At 58.2% G+C, this 17,249-nt stretch overlaps 1 protein-coding gene across 2 annotated transcripts; it reads left to right on the plus strand.

Annotated features, from left to right (window-relative positions):
• The first annotated feature begins 1,263 nt into the window (after positions 1–1,263).
• Positions 1,264–17,247, plus strand: LOC132084117 (alpha-2-macroglobulin-like protein 1). 2 transcript variants are annotated; one of them, XM_059489115.1, is made up of 36 exons: positions 1,264–1,441; positions 2,174–2,363; positions 3,261–3,423; positions 4,089–4,141; positions 4,598–4,618; positions 4,713–4,866; positions 5,874–5,958; positions 6,421–6,529; positions 6,610–6,730; positions 7,761–7,870; positions 8,442–8,606; positions 8,717–8,938; positions 9,235–9,292; positions 9,526–9,671; positions 10,257–10,406; positions 10,553–10,654; positions 10,857–10,938; positions 11,150–11,312; positions 11,452–11,677; positions 12,409–12,535; positions 12,765–12,886; positions 13,034–13,085; positions 13,279–13,353; positions 13,500–13,676; positions 13,783–13,864; positions 13,955–14,111; positions 14,218–14,292; positions 14,461–14,617; positions 14,708–14,925; positions 15,016–15,231; positions 15,493–15,611; positions 15,708–15,798; positions 15,938–16,006; positions 16,096–16,198; positions 16,358–16,399; positions 16,647–17,247. In XM_059489115.1, exons 1-36 carry the CDS (start codon positions 1,374–1,376, stop codon positions 16,661–16,663), a joined length of 4,287 nt encoding a protein of 1,428 aa, XP_059345098.1. In that variant the 5' UTR covers positions 1,264–1,373; the 3' UTR covers positions 16,664–17,247. The 2 variants fall into 2 exon arrangements, with proteins under 2 accessions (XP_059345098.1, XP_059345099.1); XM_059489116.1 differs by lacking the exon at positions 16,358–16,399 and having other exon boundaries at positions 16,096–16,217; positions 16,624–17,247.
• Positions 17,248–17,249: the final 2 nt, after the last annotated feature.

Raw genomic sequence — 17,249 nt, forward strand, 5'->3', positions numbered from 1 at the left:
CAGGGAAGCTGTTGGAACCCTGGACACTGAGAATTTCAGACTTTCTGTGCTGCCAGGCACTGACCCCCAGGAGAATTCTGCATTGACCTGAGGGTGTGGAGCAGCTTCCGAAATGGAATGATGGAACTGGGATTGTGGGTGTGGAGTTTGGATAGAAGTGTGTGACATCACAGGGTGGAAAACTTAAAGTTTAAGGGTTTAGAATATAGTAATGGATATAAAGCAAGATGGAGGTTTTAGGGTGGAGGCTGGTTCTTCTTCTTCTTCTTCTTCTTCTTCTTCTTCTTCTTCTTCTTCTTCTTCTTCTTCTTCTTCTTCTTCCTCTTCCTCTCCTTCTCCTTCTCCTTCTCCTTCTCCTTCTCCTTCTCCTTCTCCTTCTCCTTCTCCTTCTCCTTCTCCTTCTCCTTCTCCTTCTCCTTCTCCTTCTCCTTCTCCTTCTCCTTCTCCTTCTCTTCTCCTTCTCCTCCTCCTCCTCCTCCTCCTCCATGGGTTTGGGTGGTTTTGTGTAATTGGATGAAAAAGTCTGCATTGTGGGCCACAAGTGGTTGGTTATTGGATTAAAAGTAAAACCAATTTAATAAATAATTAATTAATAAATAATTTTTATTATTAGACAGCTTATCCTTCAAAGGCCTTGTAGAGAGAGAGAGAGAGAGAGAGACAGGTCTCCATTTTTAGTTTGTTAGAATGAAGTGCTGTAGAAGTCAGGGTTTGTGAGACTGTAACATAGAATAAGAACCAATAAACATTTGGATCTGAACAAAAAATACTGTCTCACACATTTGATCCCACCCTTAACAGAAAAAAGAAGTGAAGAATGCACAGGCAGCAGCTTGGGCCTGCCCTGGCAGGTGTCCATGTGTGCCATGGGAGCAGATGCTGATGCCACATCCCCACACTGGCCTGTTCCTCTGTCCAGACTGGGTGAAACTGGGCAAAAAGCCAGCCTGGGACACGTGATTTGCCCAAACCTGGTTACATTTGAAATACCTGTAAATTGTTCATTTCTGAGAAATCAGCCCCAGCTCGCAGCCCCTCCTCAGGCTGTGCTCCCTGTTTTCCTTTCCTGTGTGTTCCTGCTGCCTCCTGACATCATTTCCCAGCAAACATGTGGAATCCTGGCCCAGAGTGAAGCTCCAGGGACCTTTCCCAATATTGCAAACATGCCTGGAGTCCTTGACCCCCGGAAGCCGTGGGCAGAGGGCAAACATTGCCTGGATTTATCTGCAGGTGCCCAGGGCTGCTGTGCCAGCCCTGGTGGGGACACAGGGACCCATTGCAGAGCCTGCAGCGGGTCAGACACAGACCCAGAGGGACCCAGAGCTGCAGGGGGAGGCTGGGGCTGCTCCCAGCATCCACATCCAGCTGGAGCCATGATGTGTCCAGCCCTTCCCATCCTCTTTGCCATCGTGCTCCTCTCAGCCGGGGCCTCTGGAGCACCGTGAGTCCCCTCTGTGTGTCTGTCTGTCCCTGCTGGGGTGTTTAACCTTGGCAGCTCCTGGTGGGGTTCAATCCCTCTTGTGCCTGCTGGGGTGGTTGAGCTTCATCCTCTTGGCTTCAGCCTCTCCTGATGGGATTCAGTCCCTCCTGTGCCCTGGTTGAGTGCTTTAATCTTGGCTTCTCTGCAGATTTTGGTGGGATTCAGTCCCTCCTGTTCCTGCTGGGTGGTTTAACCTTGCTTCCCTTGCAGTTCCTGGTCAGATTTAGTCCCTCCTGTGCTTGATGGGGTGGTTTAACCTTGGCTCCTTTGCAGTTCCTGGGGTATTCAATCCTTCCTGTGCCTGCTGGGTGCTTTAACCTTGCTTTCCTTCCAGTTTCTACTGGGATTCAGTCCCTCCTGTGCCTGCTCGGGTGCTTTAACCTTGCTTTCCTTGCTGTTCCTGGTGGGATTCTATCCCTCCCATGCCCTGGTTGCTGCCCAGGGCTCCCCAGCTGCTCAGGCTGGGGGCTCTCCCTGCCCAGAAGCACTGAGGACACGGCTCTGGTGGCTCTGGTGGCCCTGGTGGCTCCAGGAGCTGTTGTTCCCTCACCTGCAGAGCTGAGCTGAGGAGCCCAGGGCAGCCCAGCAGCACAGAGGGGATCCTGGGCGGGTTCCTGTGCTCCAGGGGCTGTTCCAGGTCTCTGTGCTGGAGGTGCATCAGCCCAGGGCTCTCCTGTCCCCTGTCCCTGCCAGGAGCTTCGTGGTGGTGTCCCCGGCTGTGCTGTACCACCCCCAGCCTGCCACGCTCTGGGTGCACCTCAGGGACCTCCAGGGGCCCGTCCAGCTCCATGTGCAGCTGCAGGGGGACGGCGGGACCCCTCCCACCACCCTGCTGAGCCGAGAGGTCCTGGAGCCCCAGCTGTACCTGAACGTCACCTTCCCTGTGAGTGCCACCCCAATGCCACCCCAATGCCACCCCAGTATCACCCCAAAGGAGCTGGGAGCAGGTGGGGGGGACCCTCCAGGCCATTTCCACCAGGGCTGGGGACAGATGTGACTTCCCCATCTTGTGGCAGGGTCTCACCCTCACTCTGATTGTTTCCCACCCCTGATTGTTGGGTTGCCCCATGGATTCAGGCTCAGCTGGATTCAGGTTATCCCGGCTGGAATGGTCCCTGGGTGTTGTGGGAATCCACAAAATCAGAGGGTTTTGGGAAAGCTGCAAAAGGCAGGCCCCAGAGACAGTAGAACTGTGATTAGAGCTAAGCAGCAGCCATGAGATTGGTCAGCAGAAAAATTATTTAAAAAGTAGAAAAGCAAAGACAAATAGAACAATGGTCTGTGTATTAACGCTTGTCTAGAATAATTCCCTAAGCTACAGAAAAGTTTATCTAGCAAGATATTAGGAAATTTGAAGCTTAATAATTGAGCTCTGTGCATTGTGTTTTAAGGCTTACAAGCAGGTATTTTATTCAAAATAAGCAAGCATTGTTTTAACCACAGGTACGTGTGATTACAGTGGTTGGATAGAACTACTATCAATGTGTTTTTGCTTTGTGTGATTGGTCAAAAAACTTATAAGTTGTAACACTGAGTTCTTAATCTGCTGCCTGGGATGTGAGCTGCTGCCATAACCATGTAATGAGACTGATGCTGGAAAATAAAACAGCTCAAGGCAGTTCCACAGCAGCCCCGTCCTGTTTGTGATTTGTACACAGCCCCCAGCCAGTGTCAGGTGTGGGGTCCCTGGGGCTGGGCGTGCTCGGGGTCACCCTGGCCCTGTCCTTGTCCCCATCCTGGCCCTGTCCTTGTCCCACCCCGAGCCCACCGATCCCCACAGGCTCCGGCCCCTGCCCAAGGGAAGGAGGAGATTGTGGCCCTGAACGTCTCCATCCGAGGAGAGTCCCTGGATGTCTCCGAGAAGAAGAAGGTGATGCTGAGAGTTCTGAGCCCCGGGGTGTTCATCCAGACCGACAAGGCTGTGTACAAACCCGGGCAGGAAGGTGAGGGGCCGGGAGGGACCCCCATGTCCTGGGGACAGCACTGAGGGGCCGAGCCTTGCTCTGCACTGCCTGGAACCGGGAGGGTTATCCTGGGATATCCTGGGTTGGGTTATTCCGGGATGTCCTGGAAGAGGTTATCCTGGAGTTTCCTGGTTGGGGTTATCCCAGGATGTCCTGGGTTGGGTTATCCCGGGATGTCCTGGGGGCGTTATCCTGGGATGTCCTGGGAGGGCTTGTCCTGGGATATCCTGGGTTGGGTTATCCCGGGGTTTCCTGTGTGGAGTTATCCCGGGATGTCATTCGAGGGGTTATCCTGGCATTTCCTCCAGGGGTTATCCCGGGATGTCTGGGGGGGGGGTTATCCCAGGGTTTCCTTGAGGGGTTATCCCAGGGTGTCCTGGGTGGTTATCCCAGGCTTTCCTGGGGAGGTTAGCCCTGGATGTCCTGGGAGAGGTTACCCTGGGGTTTCCAGCCAGGGGTTATCCTGGGATGCCCTGGGTTGGGTTATCCCAGGATGTCCTGGAATGCTCAGCAGTGCCAGACTCGCTGTGGGCCGTGCTCTGGGGGCAGGGCAGGGCTCAGGGTGGGTTTCCCTCCCCCTTCCCACGGGGAATCCCCCTCCCTGCAGGATGAAGCTGCTCCTCCATCTCCATTTCCTTTCCCAGTGAAGTTCCGAGTGGTCTCTTTGGACAAGGACCTGACCCCCAGCAGCCAGAAGGTGAGAGCAGGGCTGGGACACGGGGAGGTGACTCAAAATCCATCCTAGAGCCAGGTTCAAAATCCTTCCTAGGGCCAAGCTCAAAATCCATCCCGAAGCCAGGCTCAAAATCCATCCCAGGGCCAGGCCAAAAACCATCCCAGAGCCAGGCTCCAAATCCATCCAGGGCCAGGCTCAAAATCCATCCCAAATCCAGGCTTAAAATCCATCCCAGGGCCAGGCTGAAAATCCAACCCAAAGCCAGGCTGAAAATCCTTCCCAGAGCCAGGCTCGAACTCCATCCAGGGCCAGGCTCAAAATCCATCCAGGGCCAGGCTCAAAATCCATCCAGGGCCAGGCTCAATCTCCATCCAGAGCCCCTTGAGGGCTCACAGCATCCCACCCTCCCTCTGCCAACCCTGCTGAGCCCCCAAGGAATGGAACTGCTCCTCTGACGATTCTCTCTTTGCCTTCCAGCTGCCCCTGGTGTTCCTGCAGGTGAGTTTGGGACCCCCACGGGGTGGCAGAGGGGACCCAGGGCACAGCCAGGTCTCTCTGTCACCTCCCTGGCGCTGATCCCGGTGTCCCCCAGGATCCCAGCGGGAACCGCATCGCGCAGTGGCGGGAGCTGAGCCCTCGGCAGGGAATCGTGGATTTGTCTCTCCCGCTGGCCTCGGAGCCGGCGCTGGGCACCTACACCATCAGCGTGGAGGGGAAGAGCCACTCCTTCAGCGTGGAGGAATACGGTACTGTGCCACACTGTGTCACCTGTCCTGGCTAGATGGTGACAGTGAGGGGTGACAGTCCCCCAGGCAATGAGTTGGGGACAAGCGGCAGCTTATACAGGGGGGCATGTCTCAAGGGAGGATGCAATGTTCAGCTAATCAGGAGAAATGGGGGTGGAACACAAGGGCAAAGGATACAAGGGAGGAAAACTGCTTGGGACAGGAGGGGTTAACAGCTGGATGTGGGAGGAAAGGGTTTGAAACTTGGCAGAAAAGTAGCTAAGTAGCAAAGAGATAAACGGACACCTGGCAAAATTGAATAACAAAGACAAGTCTGTGTCACTCCAAAATCAGGGGGAAAAAAGCCCAAAAAAACTAACAAACAACAAATCAAACAATAACCTATAAAATAAAAACACACCACAACAGTACTGGGCTCTGGGAAAGGGGACCCCATCACGGGCAGCAGGTCCTGGCCCCTGCCGCCACCCAGGAGATGTTGTCACTGTCCTGGGAGCAACCCCCCCCGTGTCTGTTTTGCGGAGATAATCAAAACTCCACAACTTTGTGAAAGTTGTAAAGCCGGTATGGTTGTTACAGCTCTGGACACATGTGGGAATTGTTCCCCTCAAGATGACATGTGTACCTCTGGGAACTTCAAGTCCCTTTTTATCCACCTCTCAGATACATATGCATGCAATATCACCATAGGTTCATACATATCCATTTTTACGAATTTCGCGTGACATTTGTCGCTAGTTCTTCTTTATCAGAAAGAATTCCTAGGTCAGGTTGAGCTGCTCTCACAGCAGTCTCTCTGTCACTCTCTATCACCCTCTGTCTCTCCCTCCCCTTTATCTCTGTCCTTCACTGAAGCAACTTCACTGAGCCTAGGCTTTGCAGTCTGGCTAAATAACTATGTTTCCAACCACAGACTCAACTCAAAAATGCACATTTCACCTAAATCAAAATGCATTTCTACCCTGGAAAATTTTCACTTTGCCTCATGTCCTTGTGCCTGTCCACAGTGCTGCCCAAGTTTGAGGTGACCATTCACCTCCCCAGCGTGCTGTGGGAGCAGGACGAGAAGATCCCGGTGGAGATTTGCGGGCGGTGAGAGGGGAGCCGGGAATGGGGGAGATGGGGGGGATCCAGTGGGATGGGGTGTGACGGTGTTCACAGGGATCTTAGGATGAGGATCTGACTCCATGTTTCAGAAGGCTTGATTTATTATTTTATGACATATATTAAAACTATACTAAAAGAATAGAAGAAAGGATTTCATCAGAAGGCTGGCTAAGAATAGAAAAAGAAGGAATGATAACAAAGGTTTGTGGCTCGGACTTTCTGTCTGAGCCAGCTGACTGTGATTTGCCATTAATTAGAAACAACCACATGAGACCAATCACAGATGCACCTGTTGCATTCCACAGCAGCAGATAACCATTGTTTACATTTTGTTTTTGAAGCTTCTCAGCTTCTCAAGAGGAAAAATCCTAAGGAAAGGATTTTTCATAAAAGATGTCTGTGACAGTGGGGGCTCCCAAGCACAGCCTCTCTCCTGTCCCCACACAGCTACACCTACGGGAAGCCCGTCCAAGGGAAGGTCCAGGCTGACCTGTGCCTCAGACAGAACTTCTGGGCTCACGGGTTACAGAAGATCTGCACCCGGGTTATGGGGCAGGTGAGTGTGGTCAGGGCTGGGCTGTCCCTGCAGGTGCTCCTTCCTGGGAATGCTGCTGATGGGGTTGATTTTCCCTGCAGACGGAGAAGAACGGCTGCTTTTCCACAGAGGTTTCGCAGGCTGCCTTCAAGGAGGGGATTTTGCCTTCGTTTTCGAGGAAGAAACTCGAAGTCGAGGCATCGCTGGTGGAGGATGGCACAGGTCGGGATTGGGGGTGTGACCATCCCAAGGGATTGGTGCCCTCCAGGAACACCCAAAAGTGCTGCTGGGGTTTAGGGGTGCACATGCAGGGATGAGGTTTGGGTGGGGGTGTGAGTCAGGGCAGCCTGGCAAGGCTTGGAATTTCAGGTGTTGATAGCCACCAAGGCACCAGGCACCAGGAACAGCAGCAGGCTCAGCCTCTGGCAACCCTGAGCAACCCCTGGGGTCCCTGCAAGGGCAGGATGGCCCCGGATTAAAGGGGTGCTGGACCCTTCCTAAGGCACTGGGAGATGCCACCTCTCTGTGCCATGCTGGCAGTGCCCTCAGCTCAATCATGCCAGAGCCAGGCTCTAAATCCATCCCAGGGCCAGGCTCAAAATCCATCCAAAGCCAGGCTCAAAATCCATCCTGAGCCAGGCTGGGATCTGCCCCCAGCTGCACCTCAGCTTTAGGTCTGGAATACTCCACAGGGCTTGTGCTGCTCTTGTAGGAGATGCAAACTGTGCTGGAGGAAAGCTCAAATGTGGTGGTGTTCACAGGGCCCTGAGGAAGAGGGAAGAGATGAGGATCTGACTCCATGTTTCAGAATGATTTATTGATTTATGATATGATTTATTATTTTATGATATATATTCTATTAAAACTATACTAAAAGAATAGAAGAAAAGATTTCATCAGAAGGCTGGCTAAGAATAGAAAAAGAAAGAATGATAACAAAGGCTTGTGTCTCAGACAGAGTCCAAGCCAGCTGACTGTGATTGGCCATTAATTAGAAACAACCACATGAGACCAATCACAGATGCACCTGTTGCATCCCACAGCAGCAGATAATCAATGTTTACATTTTGTTCCTGAGGCCTCCCAGCTTCTCAGGAGAAAAAAAAATCCTAAGGAAAGGATTTTTCATAAAACATGTCTGTGACACCCAAATGCCCAGGGACCATTTCTGGAAGGGGACAGGGGCACTGGCCAGAGCTGAGCTGTGTTATGTGTCCTGCAACATCCTGAGCTCCACACTGGCTCTCCACAGGGCTGGAGATGAAGAGCACCAAGACCTGCAAGTTTTTACGCAAATCTGTCACGGCCACCTTTGAGAACCCCGATCATGCCTACAAGCCAGGGCTCCCCTACAGCGGGACGGTAACGGGGGCTCTCCTCTGCCCTGGGGCTCCCCTGTCCTTGCTGCTCCCATCCCTGTCCCTGCTGCTCCCATTGCTGCTCCTGCTGCTCCCATCCCTGTTCCTGCCCATCCCAGCCCTGTCCCTGCTGCTCCCATTCCTGTCCCTGCTGCTCCCATTGCTGCTCCTGCTGCTCCCATTCCTGTTCCTGCTGCTCCCATTCCTGTCCCTGCTGCTCCCATCCCTGTCCCTGCTGCTCCCATCCCTGCCCCTGCTGCTCCCATTGCTGCTCCTGCCCATCCCAGCCCTGTCCCTGCTGCTCCCATCCCTGTCCCTGCTGCTCCCATTGCTGCTCCTGCTGCTCCCATCCCTGTTCCTGCCCATCCCAGCCCTGTCCCTGCTGCTTCCATCCCTGTTCCTGCTGCTCCCAGCACTGTCCCTGCCCTCACAGCCCTGTTCCTGCTGCTCCCATCACTATTCCTGCTGCTCCCATCCCTGTTCCTGCTGCTCCCAGCACTGTCCCTGCTCTCCCAGCCCTGTTGTGCACCAGCTGCAGCCCCACACTGCATCATCCCCCCTTCCATCCCACCCAGATCCGGCTGGAGGAAGCCGACGGCTCTGGGCTGCCCCAGAGGCAGGTCCTGCTCTCCATCAGCAACAACGGAGAAGAGAGGACACAAAGCCTCCTGACTGACAGCTCAGGGAGAGCCTCCTTCCAGCTGGACACTTCTGGCTGGGGGGACGGGGTCTCCTTGCGGGTAAGTGCCCACCCTTGTCCCTCCATCGGGGGTCCTGAGCTGCTTCCTCCACTGGAGCTGCCCCAGCCTCGGGGGCTGCTGGTGGATTCACCCCCTGATTCCCACCTCAGGCTGAAGTCAGTGGGACAGCTGAGAGCCAGGAGGGCTTGCTCAGGCCCCAAGGTGCGTTCCTGACCCTCGTGCCCTACTCATCCAAGAGCGGGAGCTTCCTGCACATCCGCGCCCCGCGGGGCGAGCTGCCCTGCGGCCGCTCCCAGCTGCTCCACGTGGATTCCATCTTTGGCAAGGAGGCTTTGGGCACTGAGCTGAGGAGCCTGGATATGGTTTTCATGGTGAGCCCAGCAGCAGGAATCAGGGTGCTTCTGTGGGAAGGGCCACATTTCCACGTTGTTCATGGTGGTGTCCCCAGGGACAGGACAATAAGCAACCTGTCCTGGAGGGACTGAGGGACCTGTCAGAGGAGGCGGCTGCTGCCACTGTGGGGCCTGCACCCCCATGGGAGCTGGTGGGGGGCTGGAGACTGGGCATGGTCAGAAATCATCCCTGAACTCTCATCTGGGTCCATCCTCCACCAGGGCACTTTGATTCCATACTCAGCATCTGTTTTGTTTCCCCCCCTCCTCTGCAGGTCCTGGCCAAGGGCTCCATTACCAGCATCTTCAGGAAAGAGGTCTCTGCAGAGCCTGGTATGTCCCATGGCATGGAGGGGCTGTGCAGGGCTCTGCTCCTCACAGAGCCACGAATGCTTTGGGTTGGAAGGGGCCTCCAAGCCCATCCCATTGCATTCCCCTACCCTGGGTAGGGACAACCTGCACTCTCCCAGGGTGCTCCAGGCTCTGTCCAACCTGGCCTTGGACACTTCCAGGGCTGGAGCAGGTGCAGTTTTTCTGAGTAACATCTCCTCCTTTCCATGGCCCAGGACAGAGATCCTCCCTCTCCCTGGAGCTGCCCATTGGGGTGGAGCTGGCGCCCATGGCCAGGATTCTGGTGTACGTGCTGCTGCCCAACGGTGACGTGGTGGCTGATGGCACTGAGCTCTCCGTGGCCAAGTGCTTCCCCAACCAGGTGAGAGGAGCTGGGCTGTCCATGGCTGCCTTGGGATCCATCCCACCCCAGGATCACTGCAGTGTCAGGGTCTCCCAACCCATTCCTTGCTCCCAAACCCTCTGAGAAGAGCCTTCCCTATGTGTGGCTGTGTCACAGACATCCTTTATGAAAAATCCTTTCTTTAGGATTTTTCCTCCTGAGAAGCTGAGAGGACTCAGGAACAAAATGTAAACATTGATTATCTGCTGCTGTGGAATGCAACAGGTGCATCTGTGATTGGCCCATCTTGGATGTTTAGAATTAATGGCCAACCACAGCCCAGTTAGCTTGGACTCTCTGCCCGAGACACAAACCTTTATTATTCATTCCTTTCTATTTTATTCTTAGCTAGCCTTCTGAGATGAAACTTTTCCTTCTATTCTTTTTACTATAGTTATAATGTAATATATATATCAGAAAATAATAAATCAGCCTTCTGAAACATGGAGTCAGATCCTCATCTCTTCCCTCATCCTAAGGGAATATGAACACTGTCACATGTCTGGGTCTACCCTCCACGGTAGTGACTGCCCTGTGTCCCTGTGTCCCTGTGTCCCTGTGCAGGTGCAGATGGCATTTTCCGAGGCCAGGGCCCTGCCTGGGGCAGTGCTGACGCTGCAGCTGGGGGCTGCCCCGGGCTCCCTGTGTGCTGTGCGGGCCGTGGATCGCAGCGTGCTGCTCCTCAAGCCTGAGGCTGAGCTCAACGCTGAGGCTGTGAGTGCTGGCCCTGCCTGGGGTCCCCCTGCAGCCCCAGGAGCAGCCTGGGCTGGGCTGGGGTCATATTGGTCCCTATGACATGGACCCAGTGCTGCGGTGGGCAGAGCTCTGGAAATGAGGGTTTTGCGTGTCTTTATTCCCAGGTCTACAAAGCACTGCCTGAATTCAGCAACCCCCACAGCATCCAGGAGGAACCATTCTGTGACTGGCTGGACTCCAAGAGGGACCCCTACATGTTATTCCAGGTGAAGCCCCTGGGCCTCCCAGAGCTGCCCCTGCTTCTCCCAAGTGCTGGGAAAGCCACACCTGTGGCACAGGACTCCCCTTTTCTGCCAAGCCCAGGCTCCTTCCCCACCTGTTTTCTGTAGCCCTGGGACTACTCACTGCTGGAATGGGGATATTCCTCCTGCTGGCTGTGGGGGATGGACAATCTCTGCTTTTCCACAGGATGCAGCACTGAAGCTCTTCACCAAGAGCAGGGAGCCTTGCCGGCGCAGGCTCTACATGGTTGGAATGGCAGGTCCTGGAGGTGAGCACAGCCCTTGGGCTGAAAAGAGCAAAGAGCTGGTGGCCAGTCCTGGCTGTCATGTCCTCAGGGGGACTCGGAGCCATCCAGAAAACACCCCTGGCATCAAAGAGGATGGACAGGGATGGAAAAGGATTTTGGTCACCCTTGTGCTGGCTGCAGGCAAGGTCCAGCTGGGACCTCAGGCTCCCAAGTTCTGCTTTGCCTTTTCCAGGAGACGGGGGACTACTCCGTGGGGAGGTGGGAAGCAATGTTTATGAAGGAATTATGCCAATGTTCACCTCAGCCAGCTCACCCCTCATTGAGGGCGGGGAAGAGCCCCCAGCACCCCGGACGTACTTCCCAGAGACGTGGCTGTGGGACCTGGTCCCTGTAGGGTGAGAGACAGCTCCCAAGGGGACCTGGGGACCTCAGGACTCCTTCTCCCTGTGGGGTGGCACCAGCAGTGTCACGGTGGTGCCACTCAGGCCATGCCACCAGCCCTGCTGGGGTGGCCTCATGACGTTCTCCACGCAGGGAGAGTGGCTCTGCCGAGATGACGGTGACAGTGCCCGACACCATCACAGAGTGGGAGGCTGGGATGTTCTGTACAGCCCCACAGGGCCTGGGGCTGTCCCCTGCTGTCACCCTCACGGCCTTCCAGCCGTTCTTCGTGGAGCTGGCGCTGCCCTATGCTGTGGTGCGCCACGAGAGCTTCACCCTCAGGGCCACCGTCTTCAACTACCTGCGCCAGTGCCTGCGGGTGAGCGGGGACAGGCGGGGACAGGGGCTGTGCCAGGGGCTGGGGGAGCTGTGCCAGGGGCTGGCAGGTTCAGGGGAGGCTGGGGAGGTGACCCTGGCTCTGATGGAGCAGTGCCATGCTCTGGCAGGTTTGGGGGAACCCATGGAGGTGACCCTGGCTCTGAGGGAGCTGTGCCCTGGTCTGGCAGGTTTGGGGGAGCCCATGGAGGTGACTCTGGCTCTGAGGGAGCTGTGCCATGCTCTGGCAGGTTTGGGGGAGCCCATGGAGGTGACCCTGGCTCTGATGGAGCTGTGCCATGCTCTGGCAGGTTTGGGGGAGCCCATGGAGGTGACTCTGGCTCTGATGGAGCTGTGCCATGCTCTGGCAGGTTTGGGGGAGCCCATGGAGGTGACTCTGGCTCTGAGGGAGCTGTGCCCTGGTCTAGCAGGTTTGGGGGAGCCCATGGAGGTGACTCTGGCTCTGATGGAGCTGTGCCCTGGTCTGGCAGGTTGGGGGAGCCCATGGAGGTGACTCTGGCTCTGAGGGAGCTGTGCCCTGGTCTGGCAGGTTTGGGGGAGCCCATGGAGGTGACTCTGGCTCTGATGGAGCTGTGCCATGCTCTGGCAGGTTTGGGGGAGCCCATGGAGGTGACCCTGGCTCTGGGGTGTGATGGAGCTGTGCCATGCTCTGGCAGGTTTGGGTGAGGTGACCCTGGCTCTGAGGGCTGATGGAGCCATGGCTGTGCCCTGCAGGTTCAGGTGACGCTGGCAGAGTCGGCCGAGCTGGAGGTGTCACCGAGGGCAGGGGACACATACACGAGCTGTGTCTGTGCAGATGAAGCCAAGACCTTCCAGTGGGGCGTGCGAGCCACCAGCCTGGGTACAGAGCTGCCACCACCCCACCCTGCTGCCCGGGGACCCCTCAGGGGATGGGGTTGGGTGGGCAGGGAGGGCAGGAACCCCACGGGATCTGGGGAGTTCTCCCTCACTCTACTCCCACCCTCCCTGGGGACCCCCAGCCCAGTCCAGCCAGCCCCAGCCCAAGCCCAGGGGACTGTGCTCAGGTTTGGGGGCTCTCTGGGGACTGAGGGCTGTGTTTGCACCTTCAGGGGAGGTGAACATCACTGTGAGCACCGAGGCCCTCAGCTCCTCCGAGCCCTGTGGCAATGAGCTGCCCCTGGTGCCGACCCAGGGCCGCGTGGACACCGTGATAAAGCCCCTGCTGGTGCAGGTCAGAGGGCTGCAGGGAGGAGGAAAATGGGATGGATGTGGGAGCAAACAGCCCCTGGGGGGCAGTGGGAGAGCACCCAGACATGAAGGGGACTGGGGGACAGGCAGGTCCCTCCTCCTGACTGACTCTGGTGCTGCTTCCTCACAGCCCGGCGGGATCCTGGTGGAGAAGACTCACAGCTCCCTGCTCTGCCAGGAAGGTAGGACTGGCCAGGGGTGTTGGGCAGGGCCGTGGGACATGGCCAGGGATGCTTGGCCACTGGTCACAAGGGCCACCAGTTCAGAGGAGCCAAGGGTCAGGGTGCTTGGGCAGGAACAGGGTGGGTGAGGCTGCCACGGGCCAGGCTGCGAAGAGCTGGGCATTCCCACTGTCACAGTCCCCTGTCCCCACAGGTGCTGAAGAAGTGTCCTTGGAGATTCCTGCAAACATCCTGGAGAGCTCCCAGAGGGCCCACATCAACGTGATGGGTAAGGGACAGGCTGGGGGGGCCTGGGGACCACAGGGAACAGGGTTGGTGCAGAGGTCCCCAGGCTCAGCAGGATGTGGGACCACCCAGAGTTGACACAGAAGGGGACACGGGTGACAGAGCTGATGATGTGTCCCCCTGGCACAGGTGACATCCTGGGCAATGCCCTGCAGAACCTGGACGGACTCCTGGCCATGCCCTATGGCTGTGGGGAGCAGAACATGGTTCGCTTTGCCCCCAACATCTACATCCAGCAGTACCTGGAGAAGACGGGGCAGCTGCTGCCGGACATCCGTGCCAAGGCCCAGGGGTTCCTGCAGAGCGGTCAGTGAGAGCCTGGCAGGGACACCACAGTCCCACAGCCCCCTCCTCACCCCACCTGGCTCCCCTGGGCACAGAAACAGTGCCCTGTGCCCACGTCCCCCCGCAGGGTACCAGCGGGAGCTGCTGTACAAACACGACGACGGCTCCTACAGCGCCTTTGGCAAGAGCGATCCCTCGGGCAACACCTGGTGAGGGCTCTGCAGCTGCACCCAGGGCTCCTCCTGCCGTCCAGGCAGCCCCAGTGCTGACTCAGCTCTCTGGTGTCTCCCTGGCTCCAGGCTGACAGCGTTTGTCCTCAAGTCCTTCGGGCAGGCCCGAGCCTACGTGGCCATCGAGGAGCGGCACATCACGGACGCGCTGCGCTGGCTGCAGCGGCGCCAGAGGAAGAGCGGCTGCTTCCGCAAAGTGGGCAAACTCTTCCACAACGCCCTGCAGGTGGGGCAGGGCTGGGCTGGGGACCCAGAGCGTGCTCTGGGCGTGGGGGTGTCCCTGTGTTGGTGTCACAGCCTGGTCGGACCCACATCCTCCTGTCTCCTTACAGGGCGGTGTCTCGGATGAGCTCTCGCTCTCGGCGTACGTGACGGCAGCGATGCTGGAGCTGGGACTGCCCACGCTGGTGAGGATGGACCCTTCTTCCCACAGGGACTGGTGGGGTGGGGACAGCTGCTGGGACAGGCATTGGCCATTCCAGGCCACCAGCATGAACTGGGCGCAGCTGGTCACACTGGGGTCTCTGAGCGAGTCCCATGCCCTGGGCTGGCTCCTGACTCCTCTGCCATGCCAGGAGCCGGTGCTGAGCTCAGCCCTCAAGTGCCTGGAGGCTTCTCCCACGGACGACCCCTACACTCAAGCCCTGCTGGCCTACGTGTTCGGGCTGGCAGGGCTGAAGGAGCAGCAGCAGGCGCAGCTGCAGCGCCTGGGACAGCACAGCGTCAGTGCAGGTACTGCCTGGGCAGGGCACTGTGGGCAGTGCCCCCCCAGAGGGACCCCAGCCCATGGCAGGGGCTGAGCTGCTGCCCCTCCTCCTGCAGATGGGCAGCTCTACTGGAAGAGGAAGGGGCAGGCTCAGGAGGACTTGGAGCTGTCCTGGGCCGCGGCCCCGTCGGCCGAGGTGGAGATGACAGCCTATGTCCTGCTGGCCTACCTGTCCCAGCCCTCGGTGTCCCCTGCTGACCTGGGGACAGCGTCCCGGATCGTCCGCTGGCTCTGCAAGCAGCAGAACCCCTACGGGGGCTTTGCTTCCACGCAGGTACCGGCCCTGGGCTCCAGGGGCTGCTCCAAACTGGCCCCTCCTGGGAGCAACGCTCAGGGGTGACCCTGCCACTGTCCCCGTGCACAGGACACCGTGGTGGCCCTGCAAGCCCTGGCCAAATACGCCGCCCTGACCTACGGCAGCAACGGGGACATGACAGTGACGGTGACATCGCCTATGGGGACGGTGCAGGACTTTGTGCTGGACAGCAGCAACCGGCTGGTGCTGCAGCGGGCGGCGCTGCCCGAGCTGCCGGGCACCTACGGGCTGCGAGCCCGCGGGCAGGGCTGTGCCCTGGCACAGGTGGGTACAGCCTGGGCTGCCTGTGCTGGGCGCTGTGCCCTCGCTGGGCTCACCCTGTGCTGTCCCCCAGGTGACCCTGTGCTATAACGTGCTGTCCCCTGTCCCCAGGTGACCCTGTGCTATAACGTGCTGTCCCCTGTCCCCAGGTGACCCTGTGCTATAACATGCTGTCCCCTGTGCCCCAGGTGACCCTGCGCTATAACGTGCTGTCCCTGTCCCCCAGGTGACCCTGTGCTATAACGTGCTGTCCCTGTCCCCCAGGTGACCCTGCGCTATAATGTGCCTCCCCCGCCCAGCACCGGGGCCTTTGAGCTGCGGGTGCAGACGGAGCCACTGCCAGGCACGAAGAACCCGGGGTTCCTGCTCCGCCTCTGGGCACGGTAGGACTGGGGCTGGCCCGGGTTTGGGGGGGACAGCAGCAGCCAGGGAGGGAGGGAGGGAATCCCTGAGCCCACCCTGGGGCTCTGCCCTTGCAGGTACACTGGGGAGCGCCCTGCCACCAACATGGTTGTCATCGAGGCCAAGCTGCCATCGGGATACAGCCCCGATAAGAAATCCACAGTGGAGGTGAGGAGCCCCTGCCCCCCTTTGGGATACCCCATGCCACAGGCCCCTGCCTGGGGCTGTAGGACATGGAGGGACATCCACTTGGGGTGCTGGGCACCCATGGAGCAGCTGTGGCCCCTCCTAAGCCGTGTCCCTGCAGCTGAAGAGGCAGAACCTGGTGAAGAAGGTGGAGGTGCAGCCTGACCAGGTGACCATTTACCTGGATGAGGTGAGATGGGTACAGAAGCAGGAGCCCTGGGATCTGGGGGGTTTTCCCATGGTGAGTGGCTACACCTCCCTCTTGGGCTGTCTCCACAGCTGACCAAGGAGGAGAAGACCTTTTCCTTCCAAGCCCAGCAGGACTTCGTGGTGAGCAACCTCCAGCCGGCCACCGTGTCCCTGTACGACTACTACGAGACAGGTGAGCTCTGCAGGGCCGTGTCCCCTGGTCCTGCTGCCAACCCTGCAGCCCCAGGGGCTCAGTGGGGTCTGCCTGATCTCCCAGCTCCCACTGATGAGCTCCAGCTCCTTAAGGGAGCAGCTCCTCCCAGGCCCATGGTCACCACCCCTCCCATTGCAGGTGACCGTGTGGATGTGGCTTACACTGCACCCCCCAGCTCAGGTAGGGGCTGAGCCTGCCAGGCATGGGGTACCCCACCCTTGGGACCCTGATGGGGACCTGGAGGGCACCGGGGAAAGGAGGGCAGGGAGTGGGGACAGGGGCTTTGGGGTCACACAGGGGATGGGACACTGAGCTCCAAGGGATGGCGCTCAGCCAGAGGGTCAGGGCCAAGCAAGGGTGGTGGTGGTGATGGGGTGGTGGTTCTGGGGACTCTCCTCTCACAGCACCCCCATATTCCCTTTTGAAGAGAAGGAAAACGTCTAACTCAGCCTGGAGCCTGGCAGCCCATCCCTGTTCCTGCCCCAGCTCCTGCAGCCACCAGGGACAGGGATAGCTGAGGGTCTCTGCTCCCACCCTGGCCTGGTCCTGACCCTCCATGGGGGCAGGAGGTGGCCCAGAGACCCTCCCAGCAGCACTGGCCCCCACCAGAGCCCCTCTGGATGGAGCCCCAGCTCCCCCCCAGGATCTGCAGCCGAGGGGCTCCTGCAGGCCCAAGGACACACACAGACTTGGCTGAGCAGCCACAGTGGGACCTGCACAGGGACACCCCCAGGTCACCTCCTCCAACCCTGCACGGGGCTCTGGGGTGCCAGCTCTGGCCTCTCCCCTCCCCACACCACTTGAAAGGGACCCAGAGCTCCTCCCTTGTGCCAGAGCTTGCCTGGCAGGTCCCCACCACCCCTCACTCCCCCTGGGATCCACAGTGCTACCCCAGCCCCCTCCCCAGCACTGACACAATGCCAGTGTCACCCCCAGGGATTTGGGGACACTGCAACCCCAGCATAAAGCAGTCAGGGTGGGGGGAGCCCAGCCCCTGCCCTGGGTGTTAATAAAGCAATGCAGTCAAACA

The sequence above is a fragment of the Ammospiza nelsoni genome, chromosome 26 (genome assembly GCF_027579445.1).
Source record: "Ammospiza nelsoni isolate bAmmNel1 chromosome 26, bAmmNel1.pri, whole genome shotgun sequence".
Taxonomy (NCBI): domain Eukaryota; kingdom Metazoa; phylum Chordata; class Aves; order Passeriformes; family Passerellidae; genus Ammospiza; species Ammospiza nelsoni.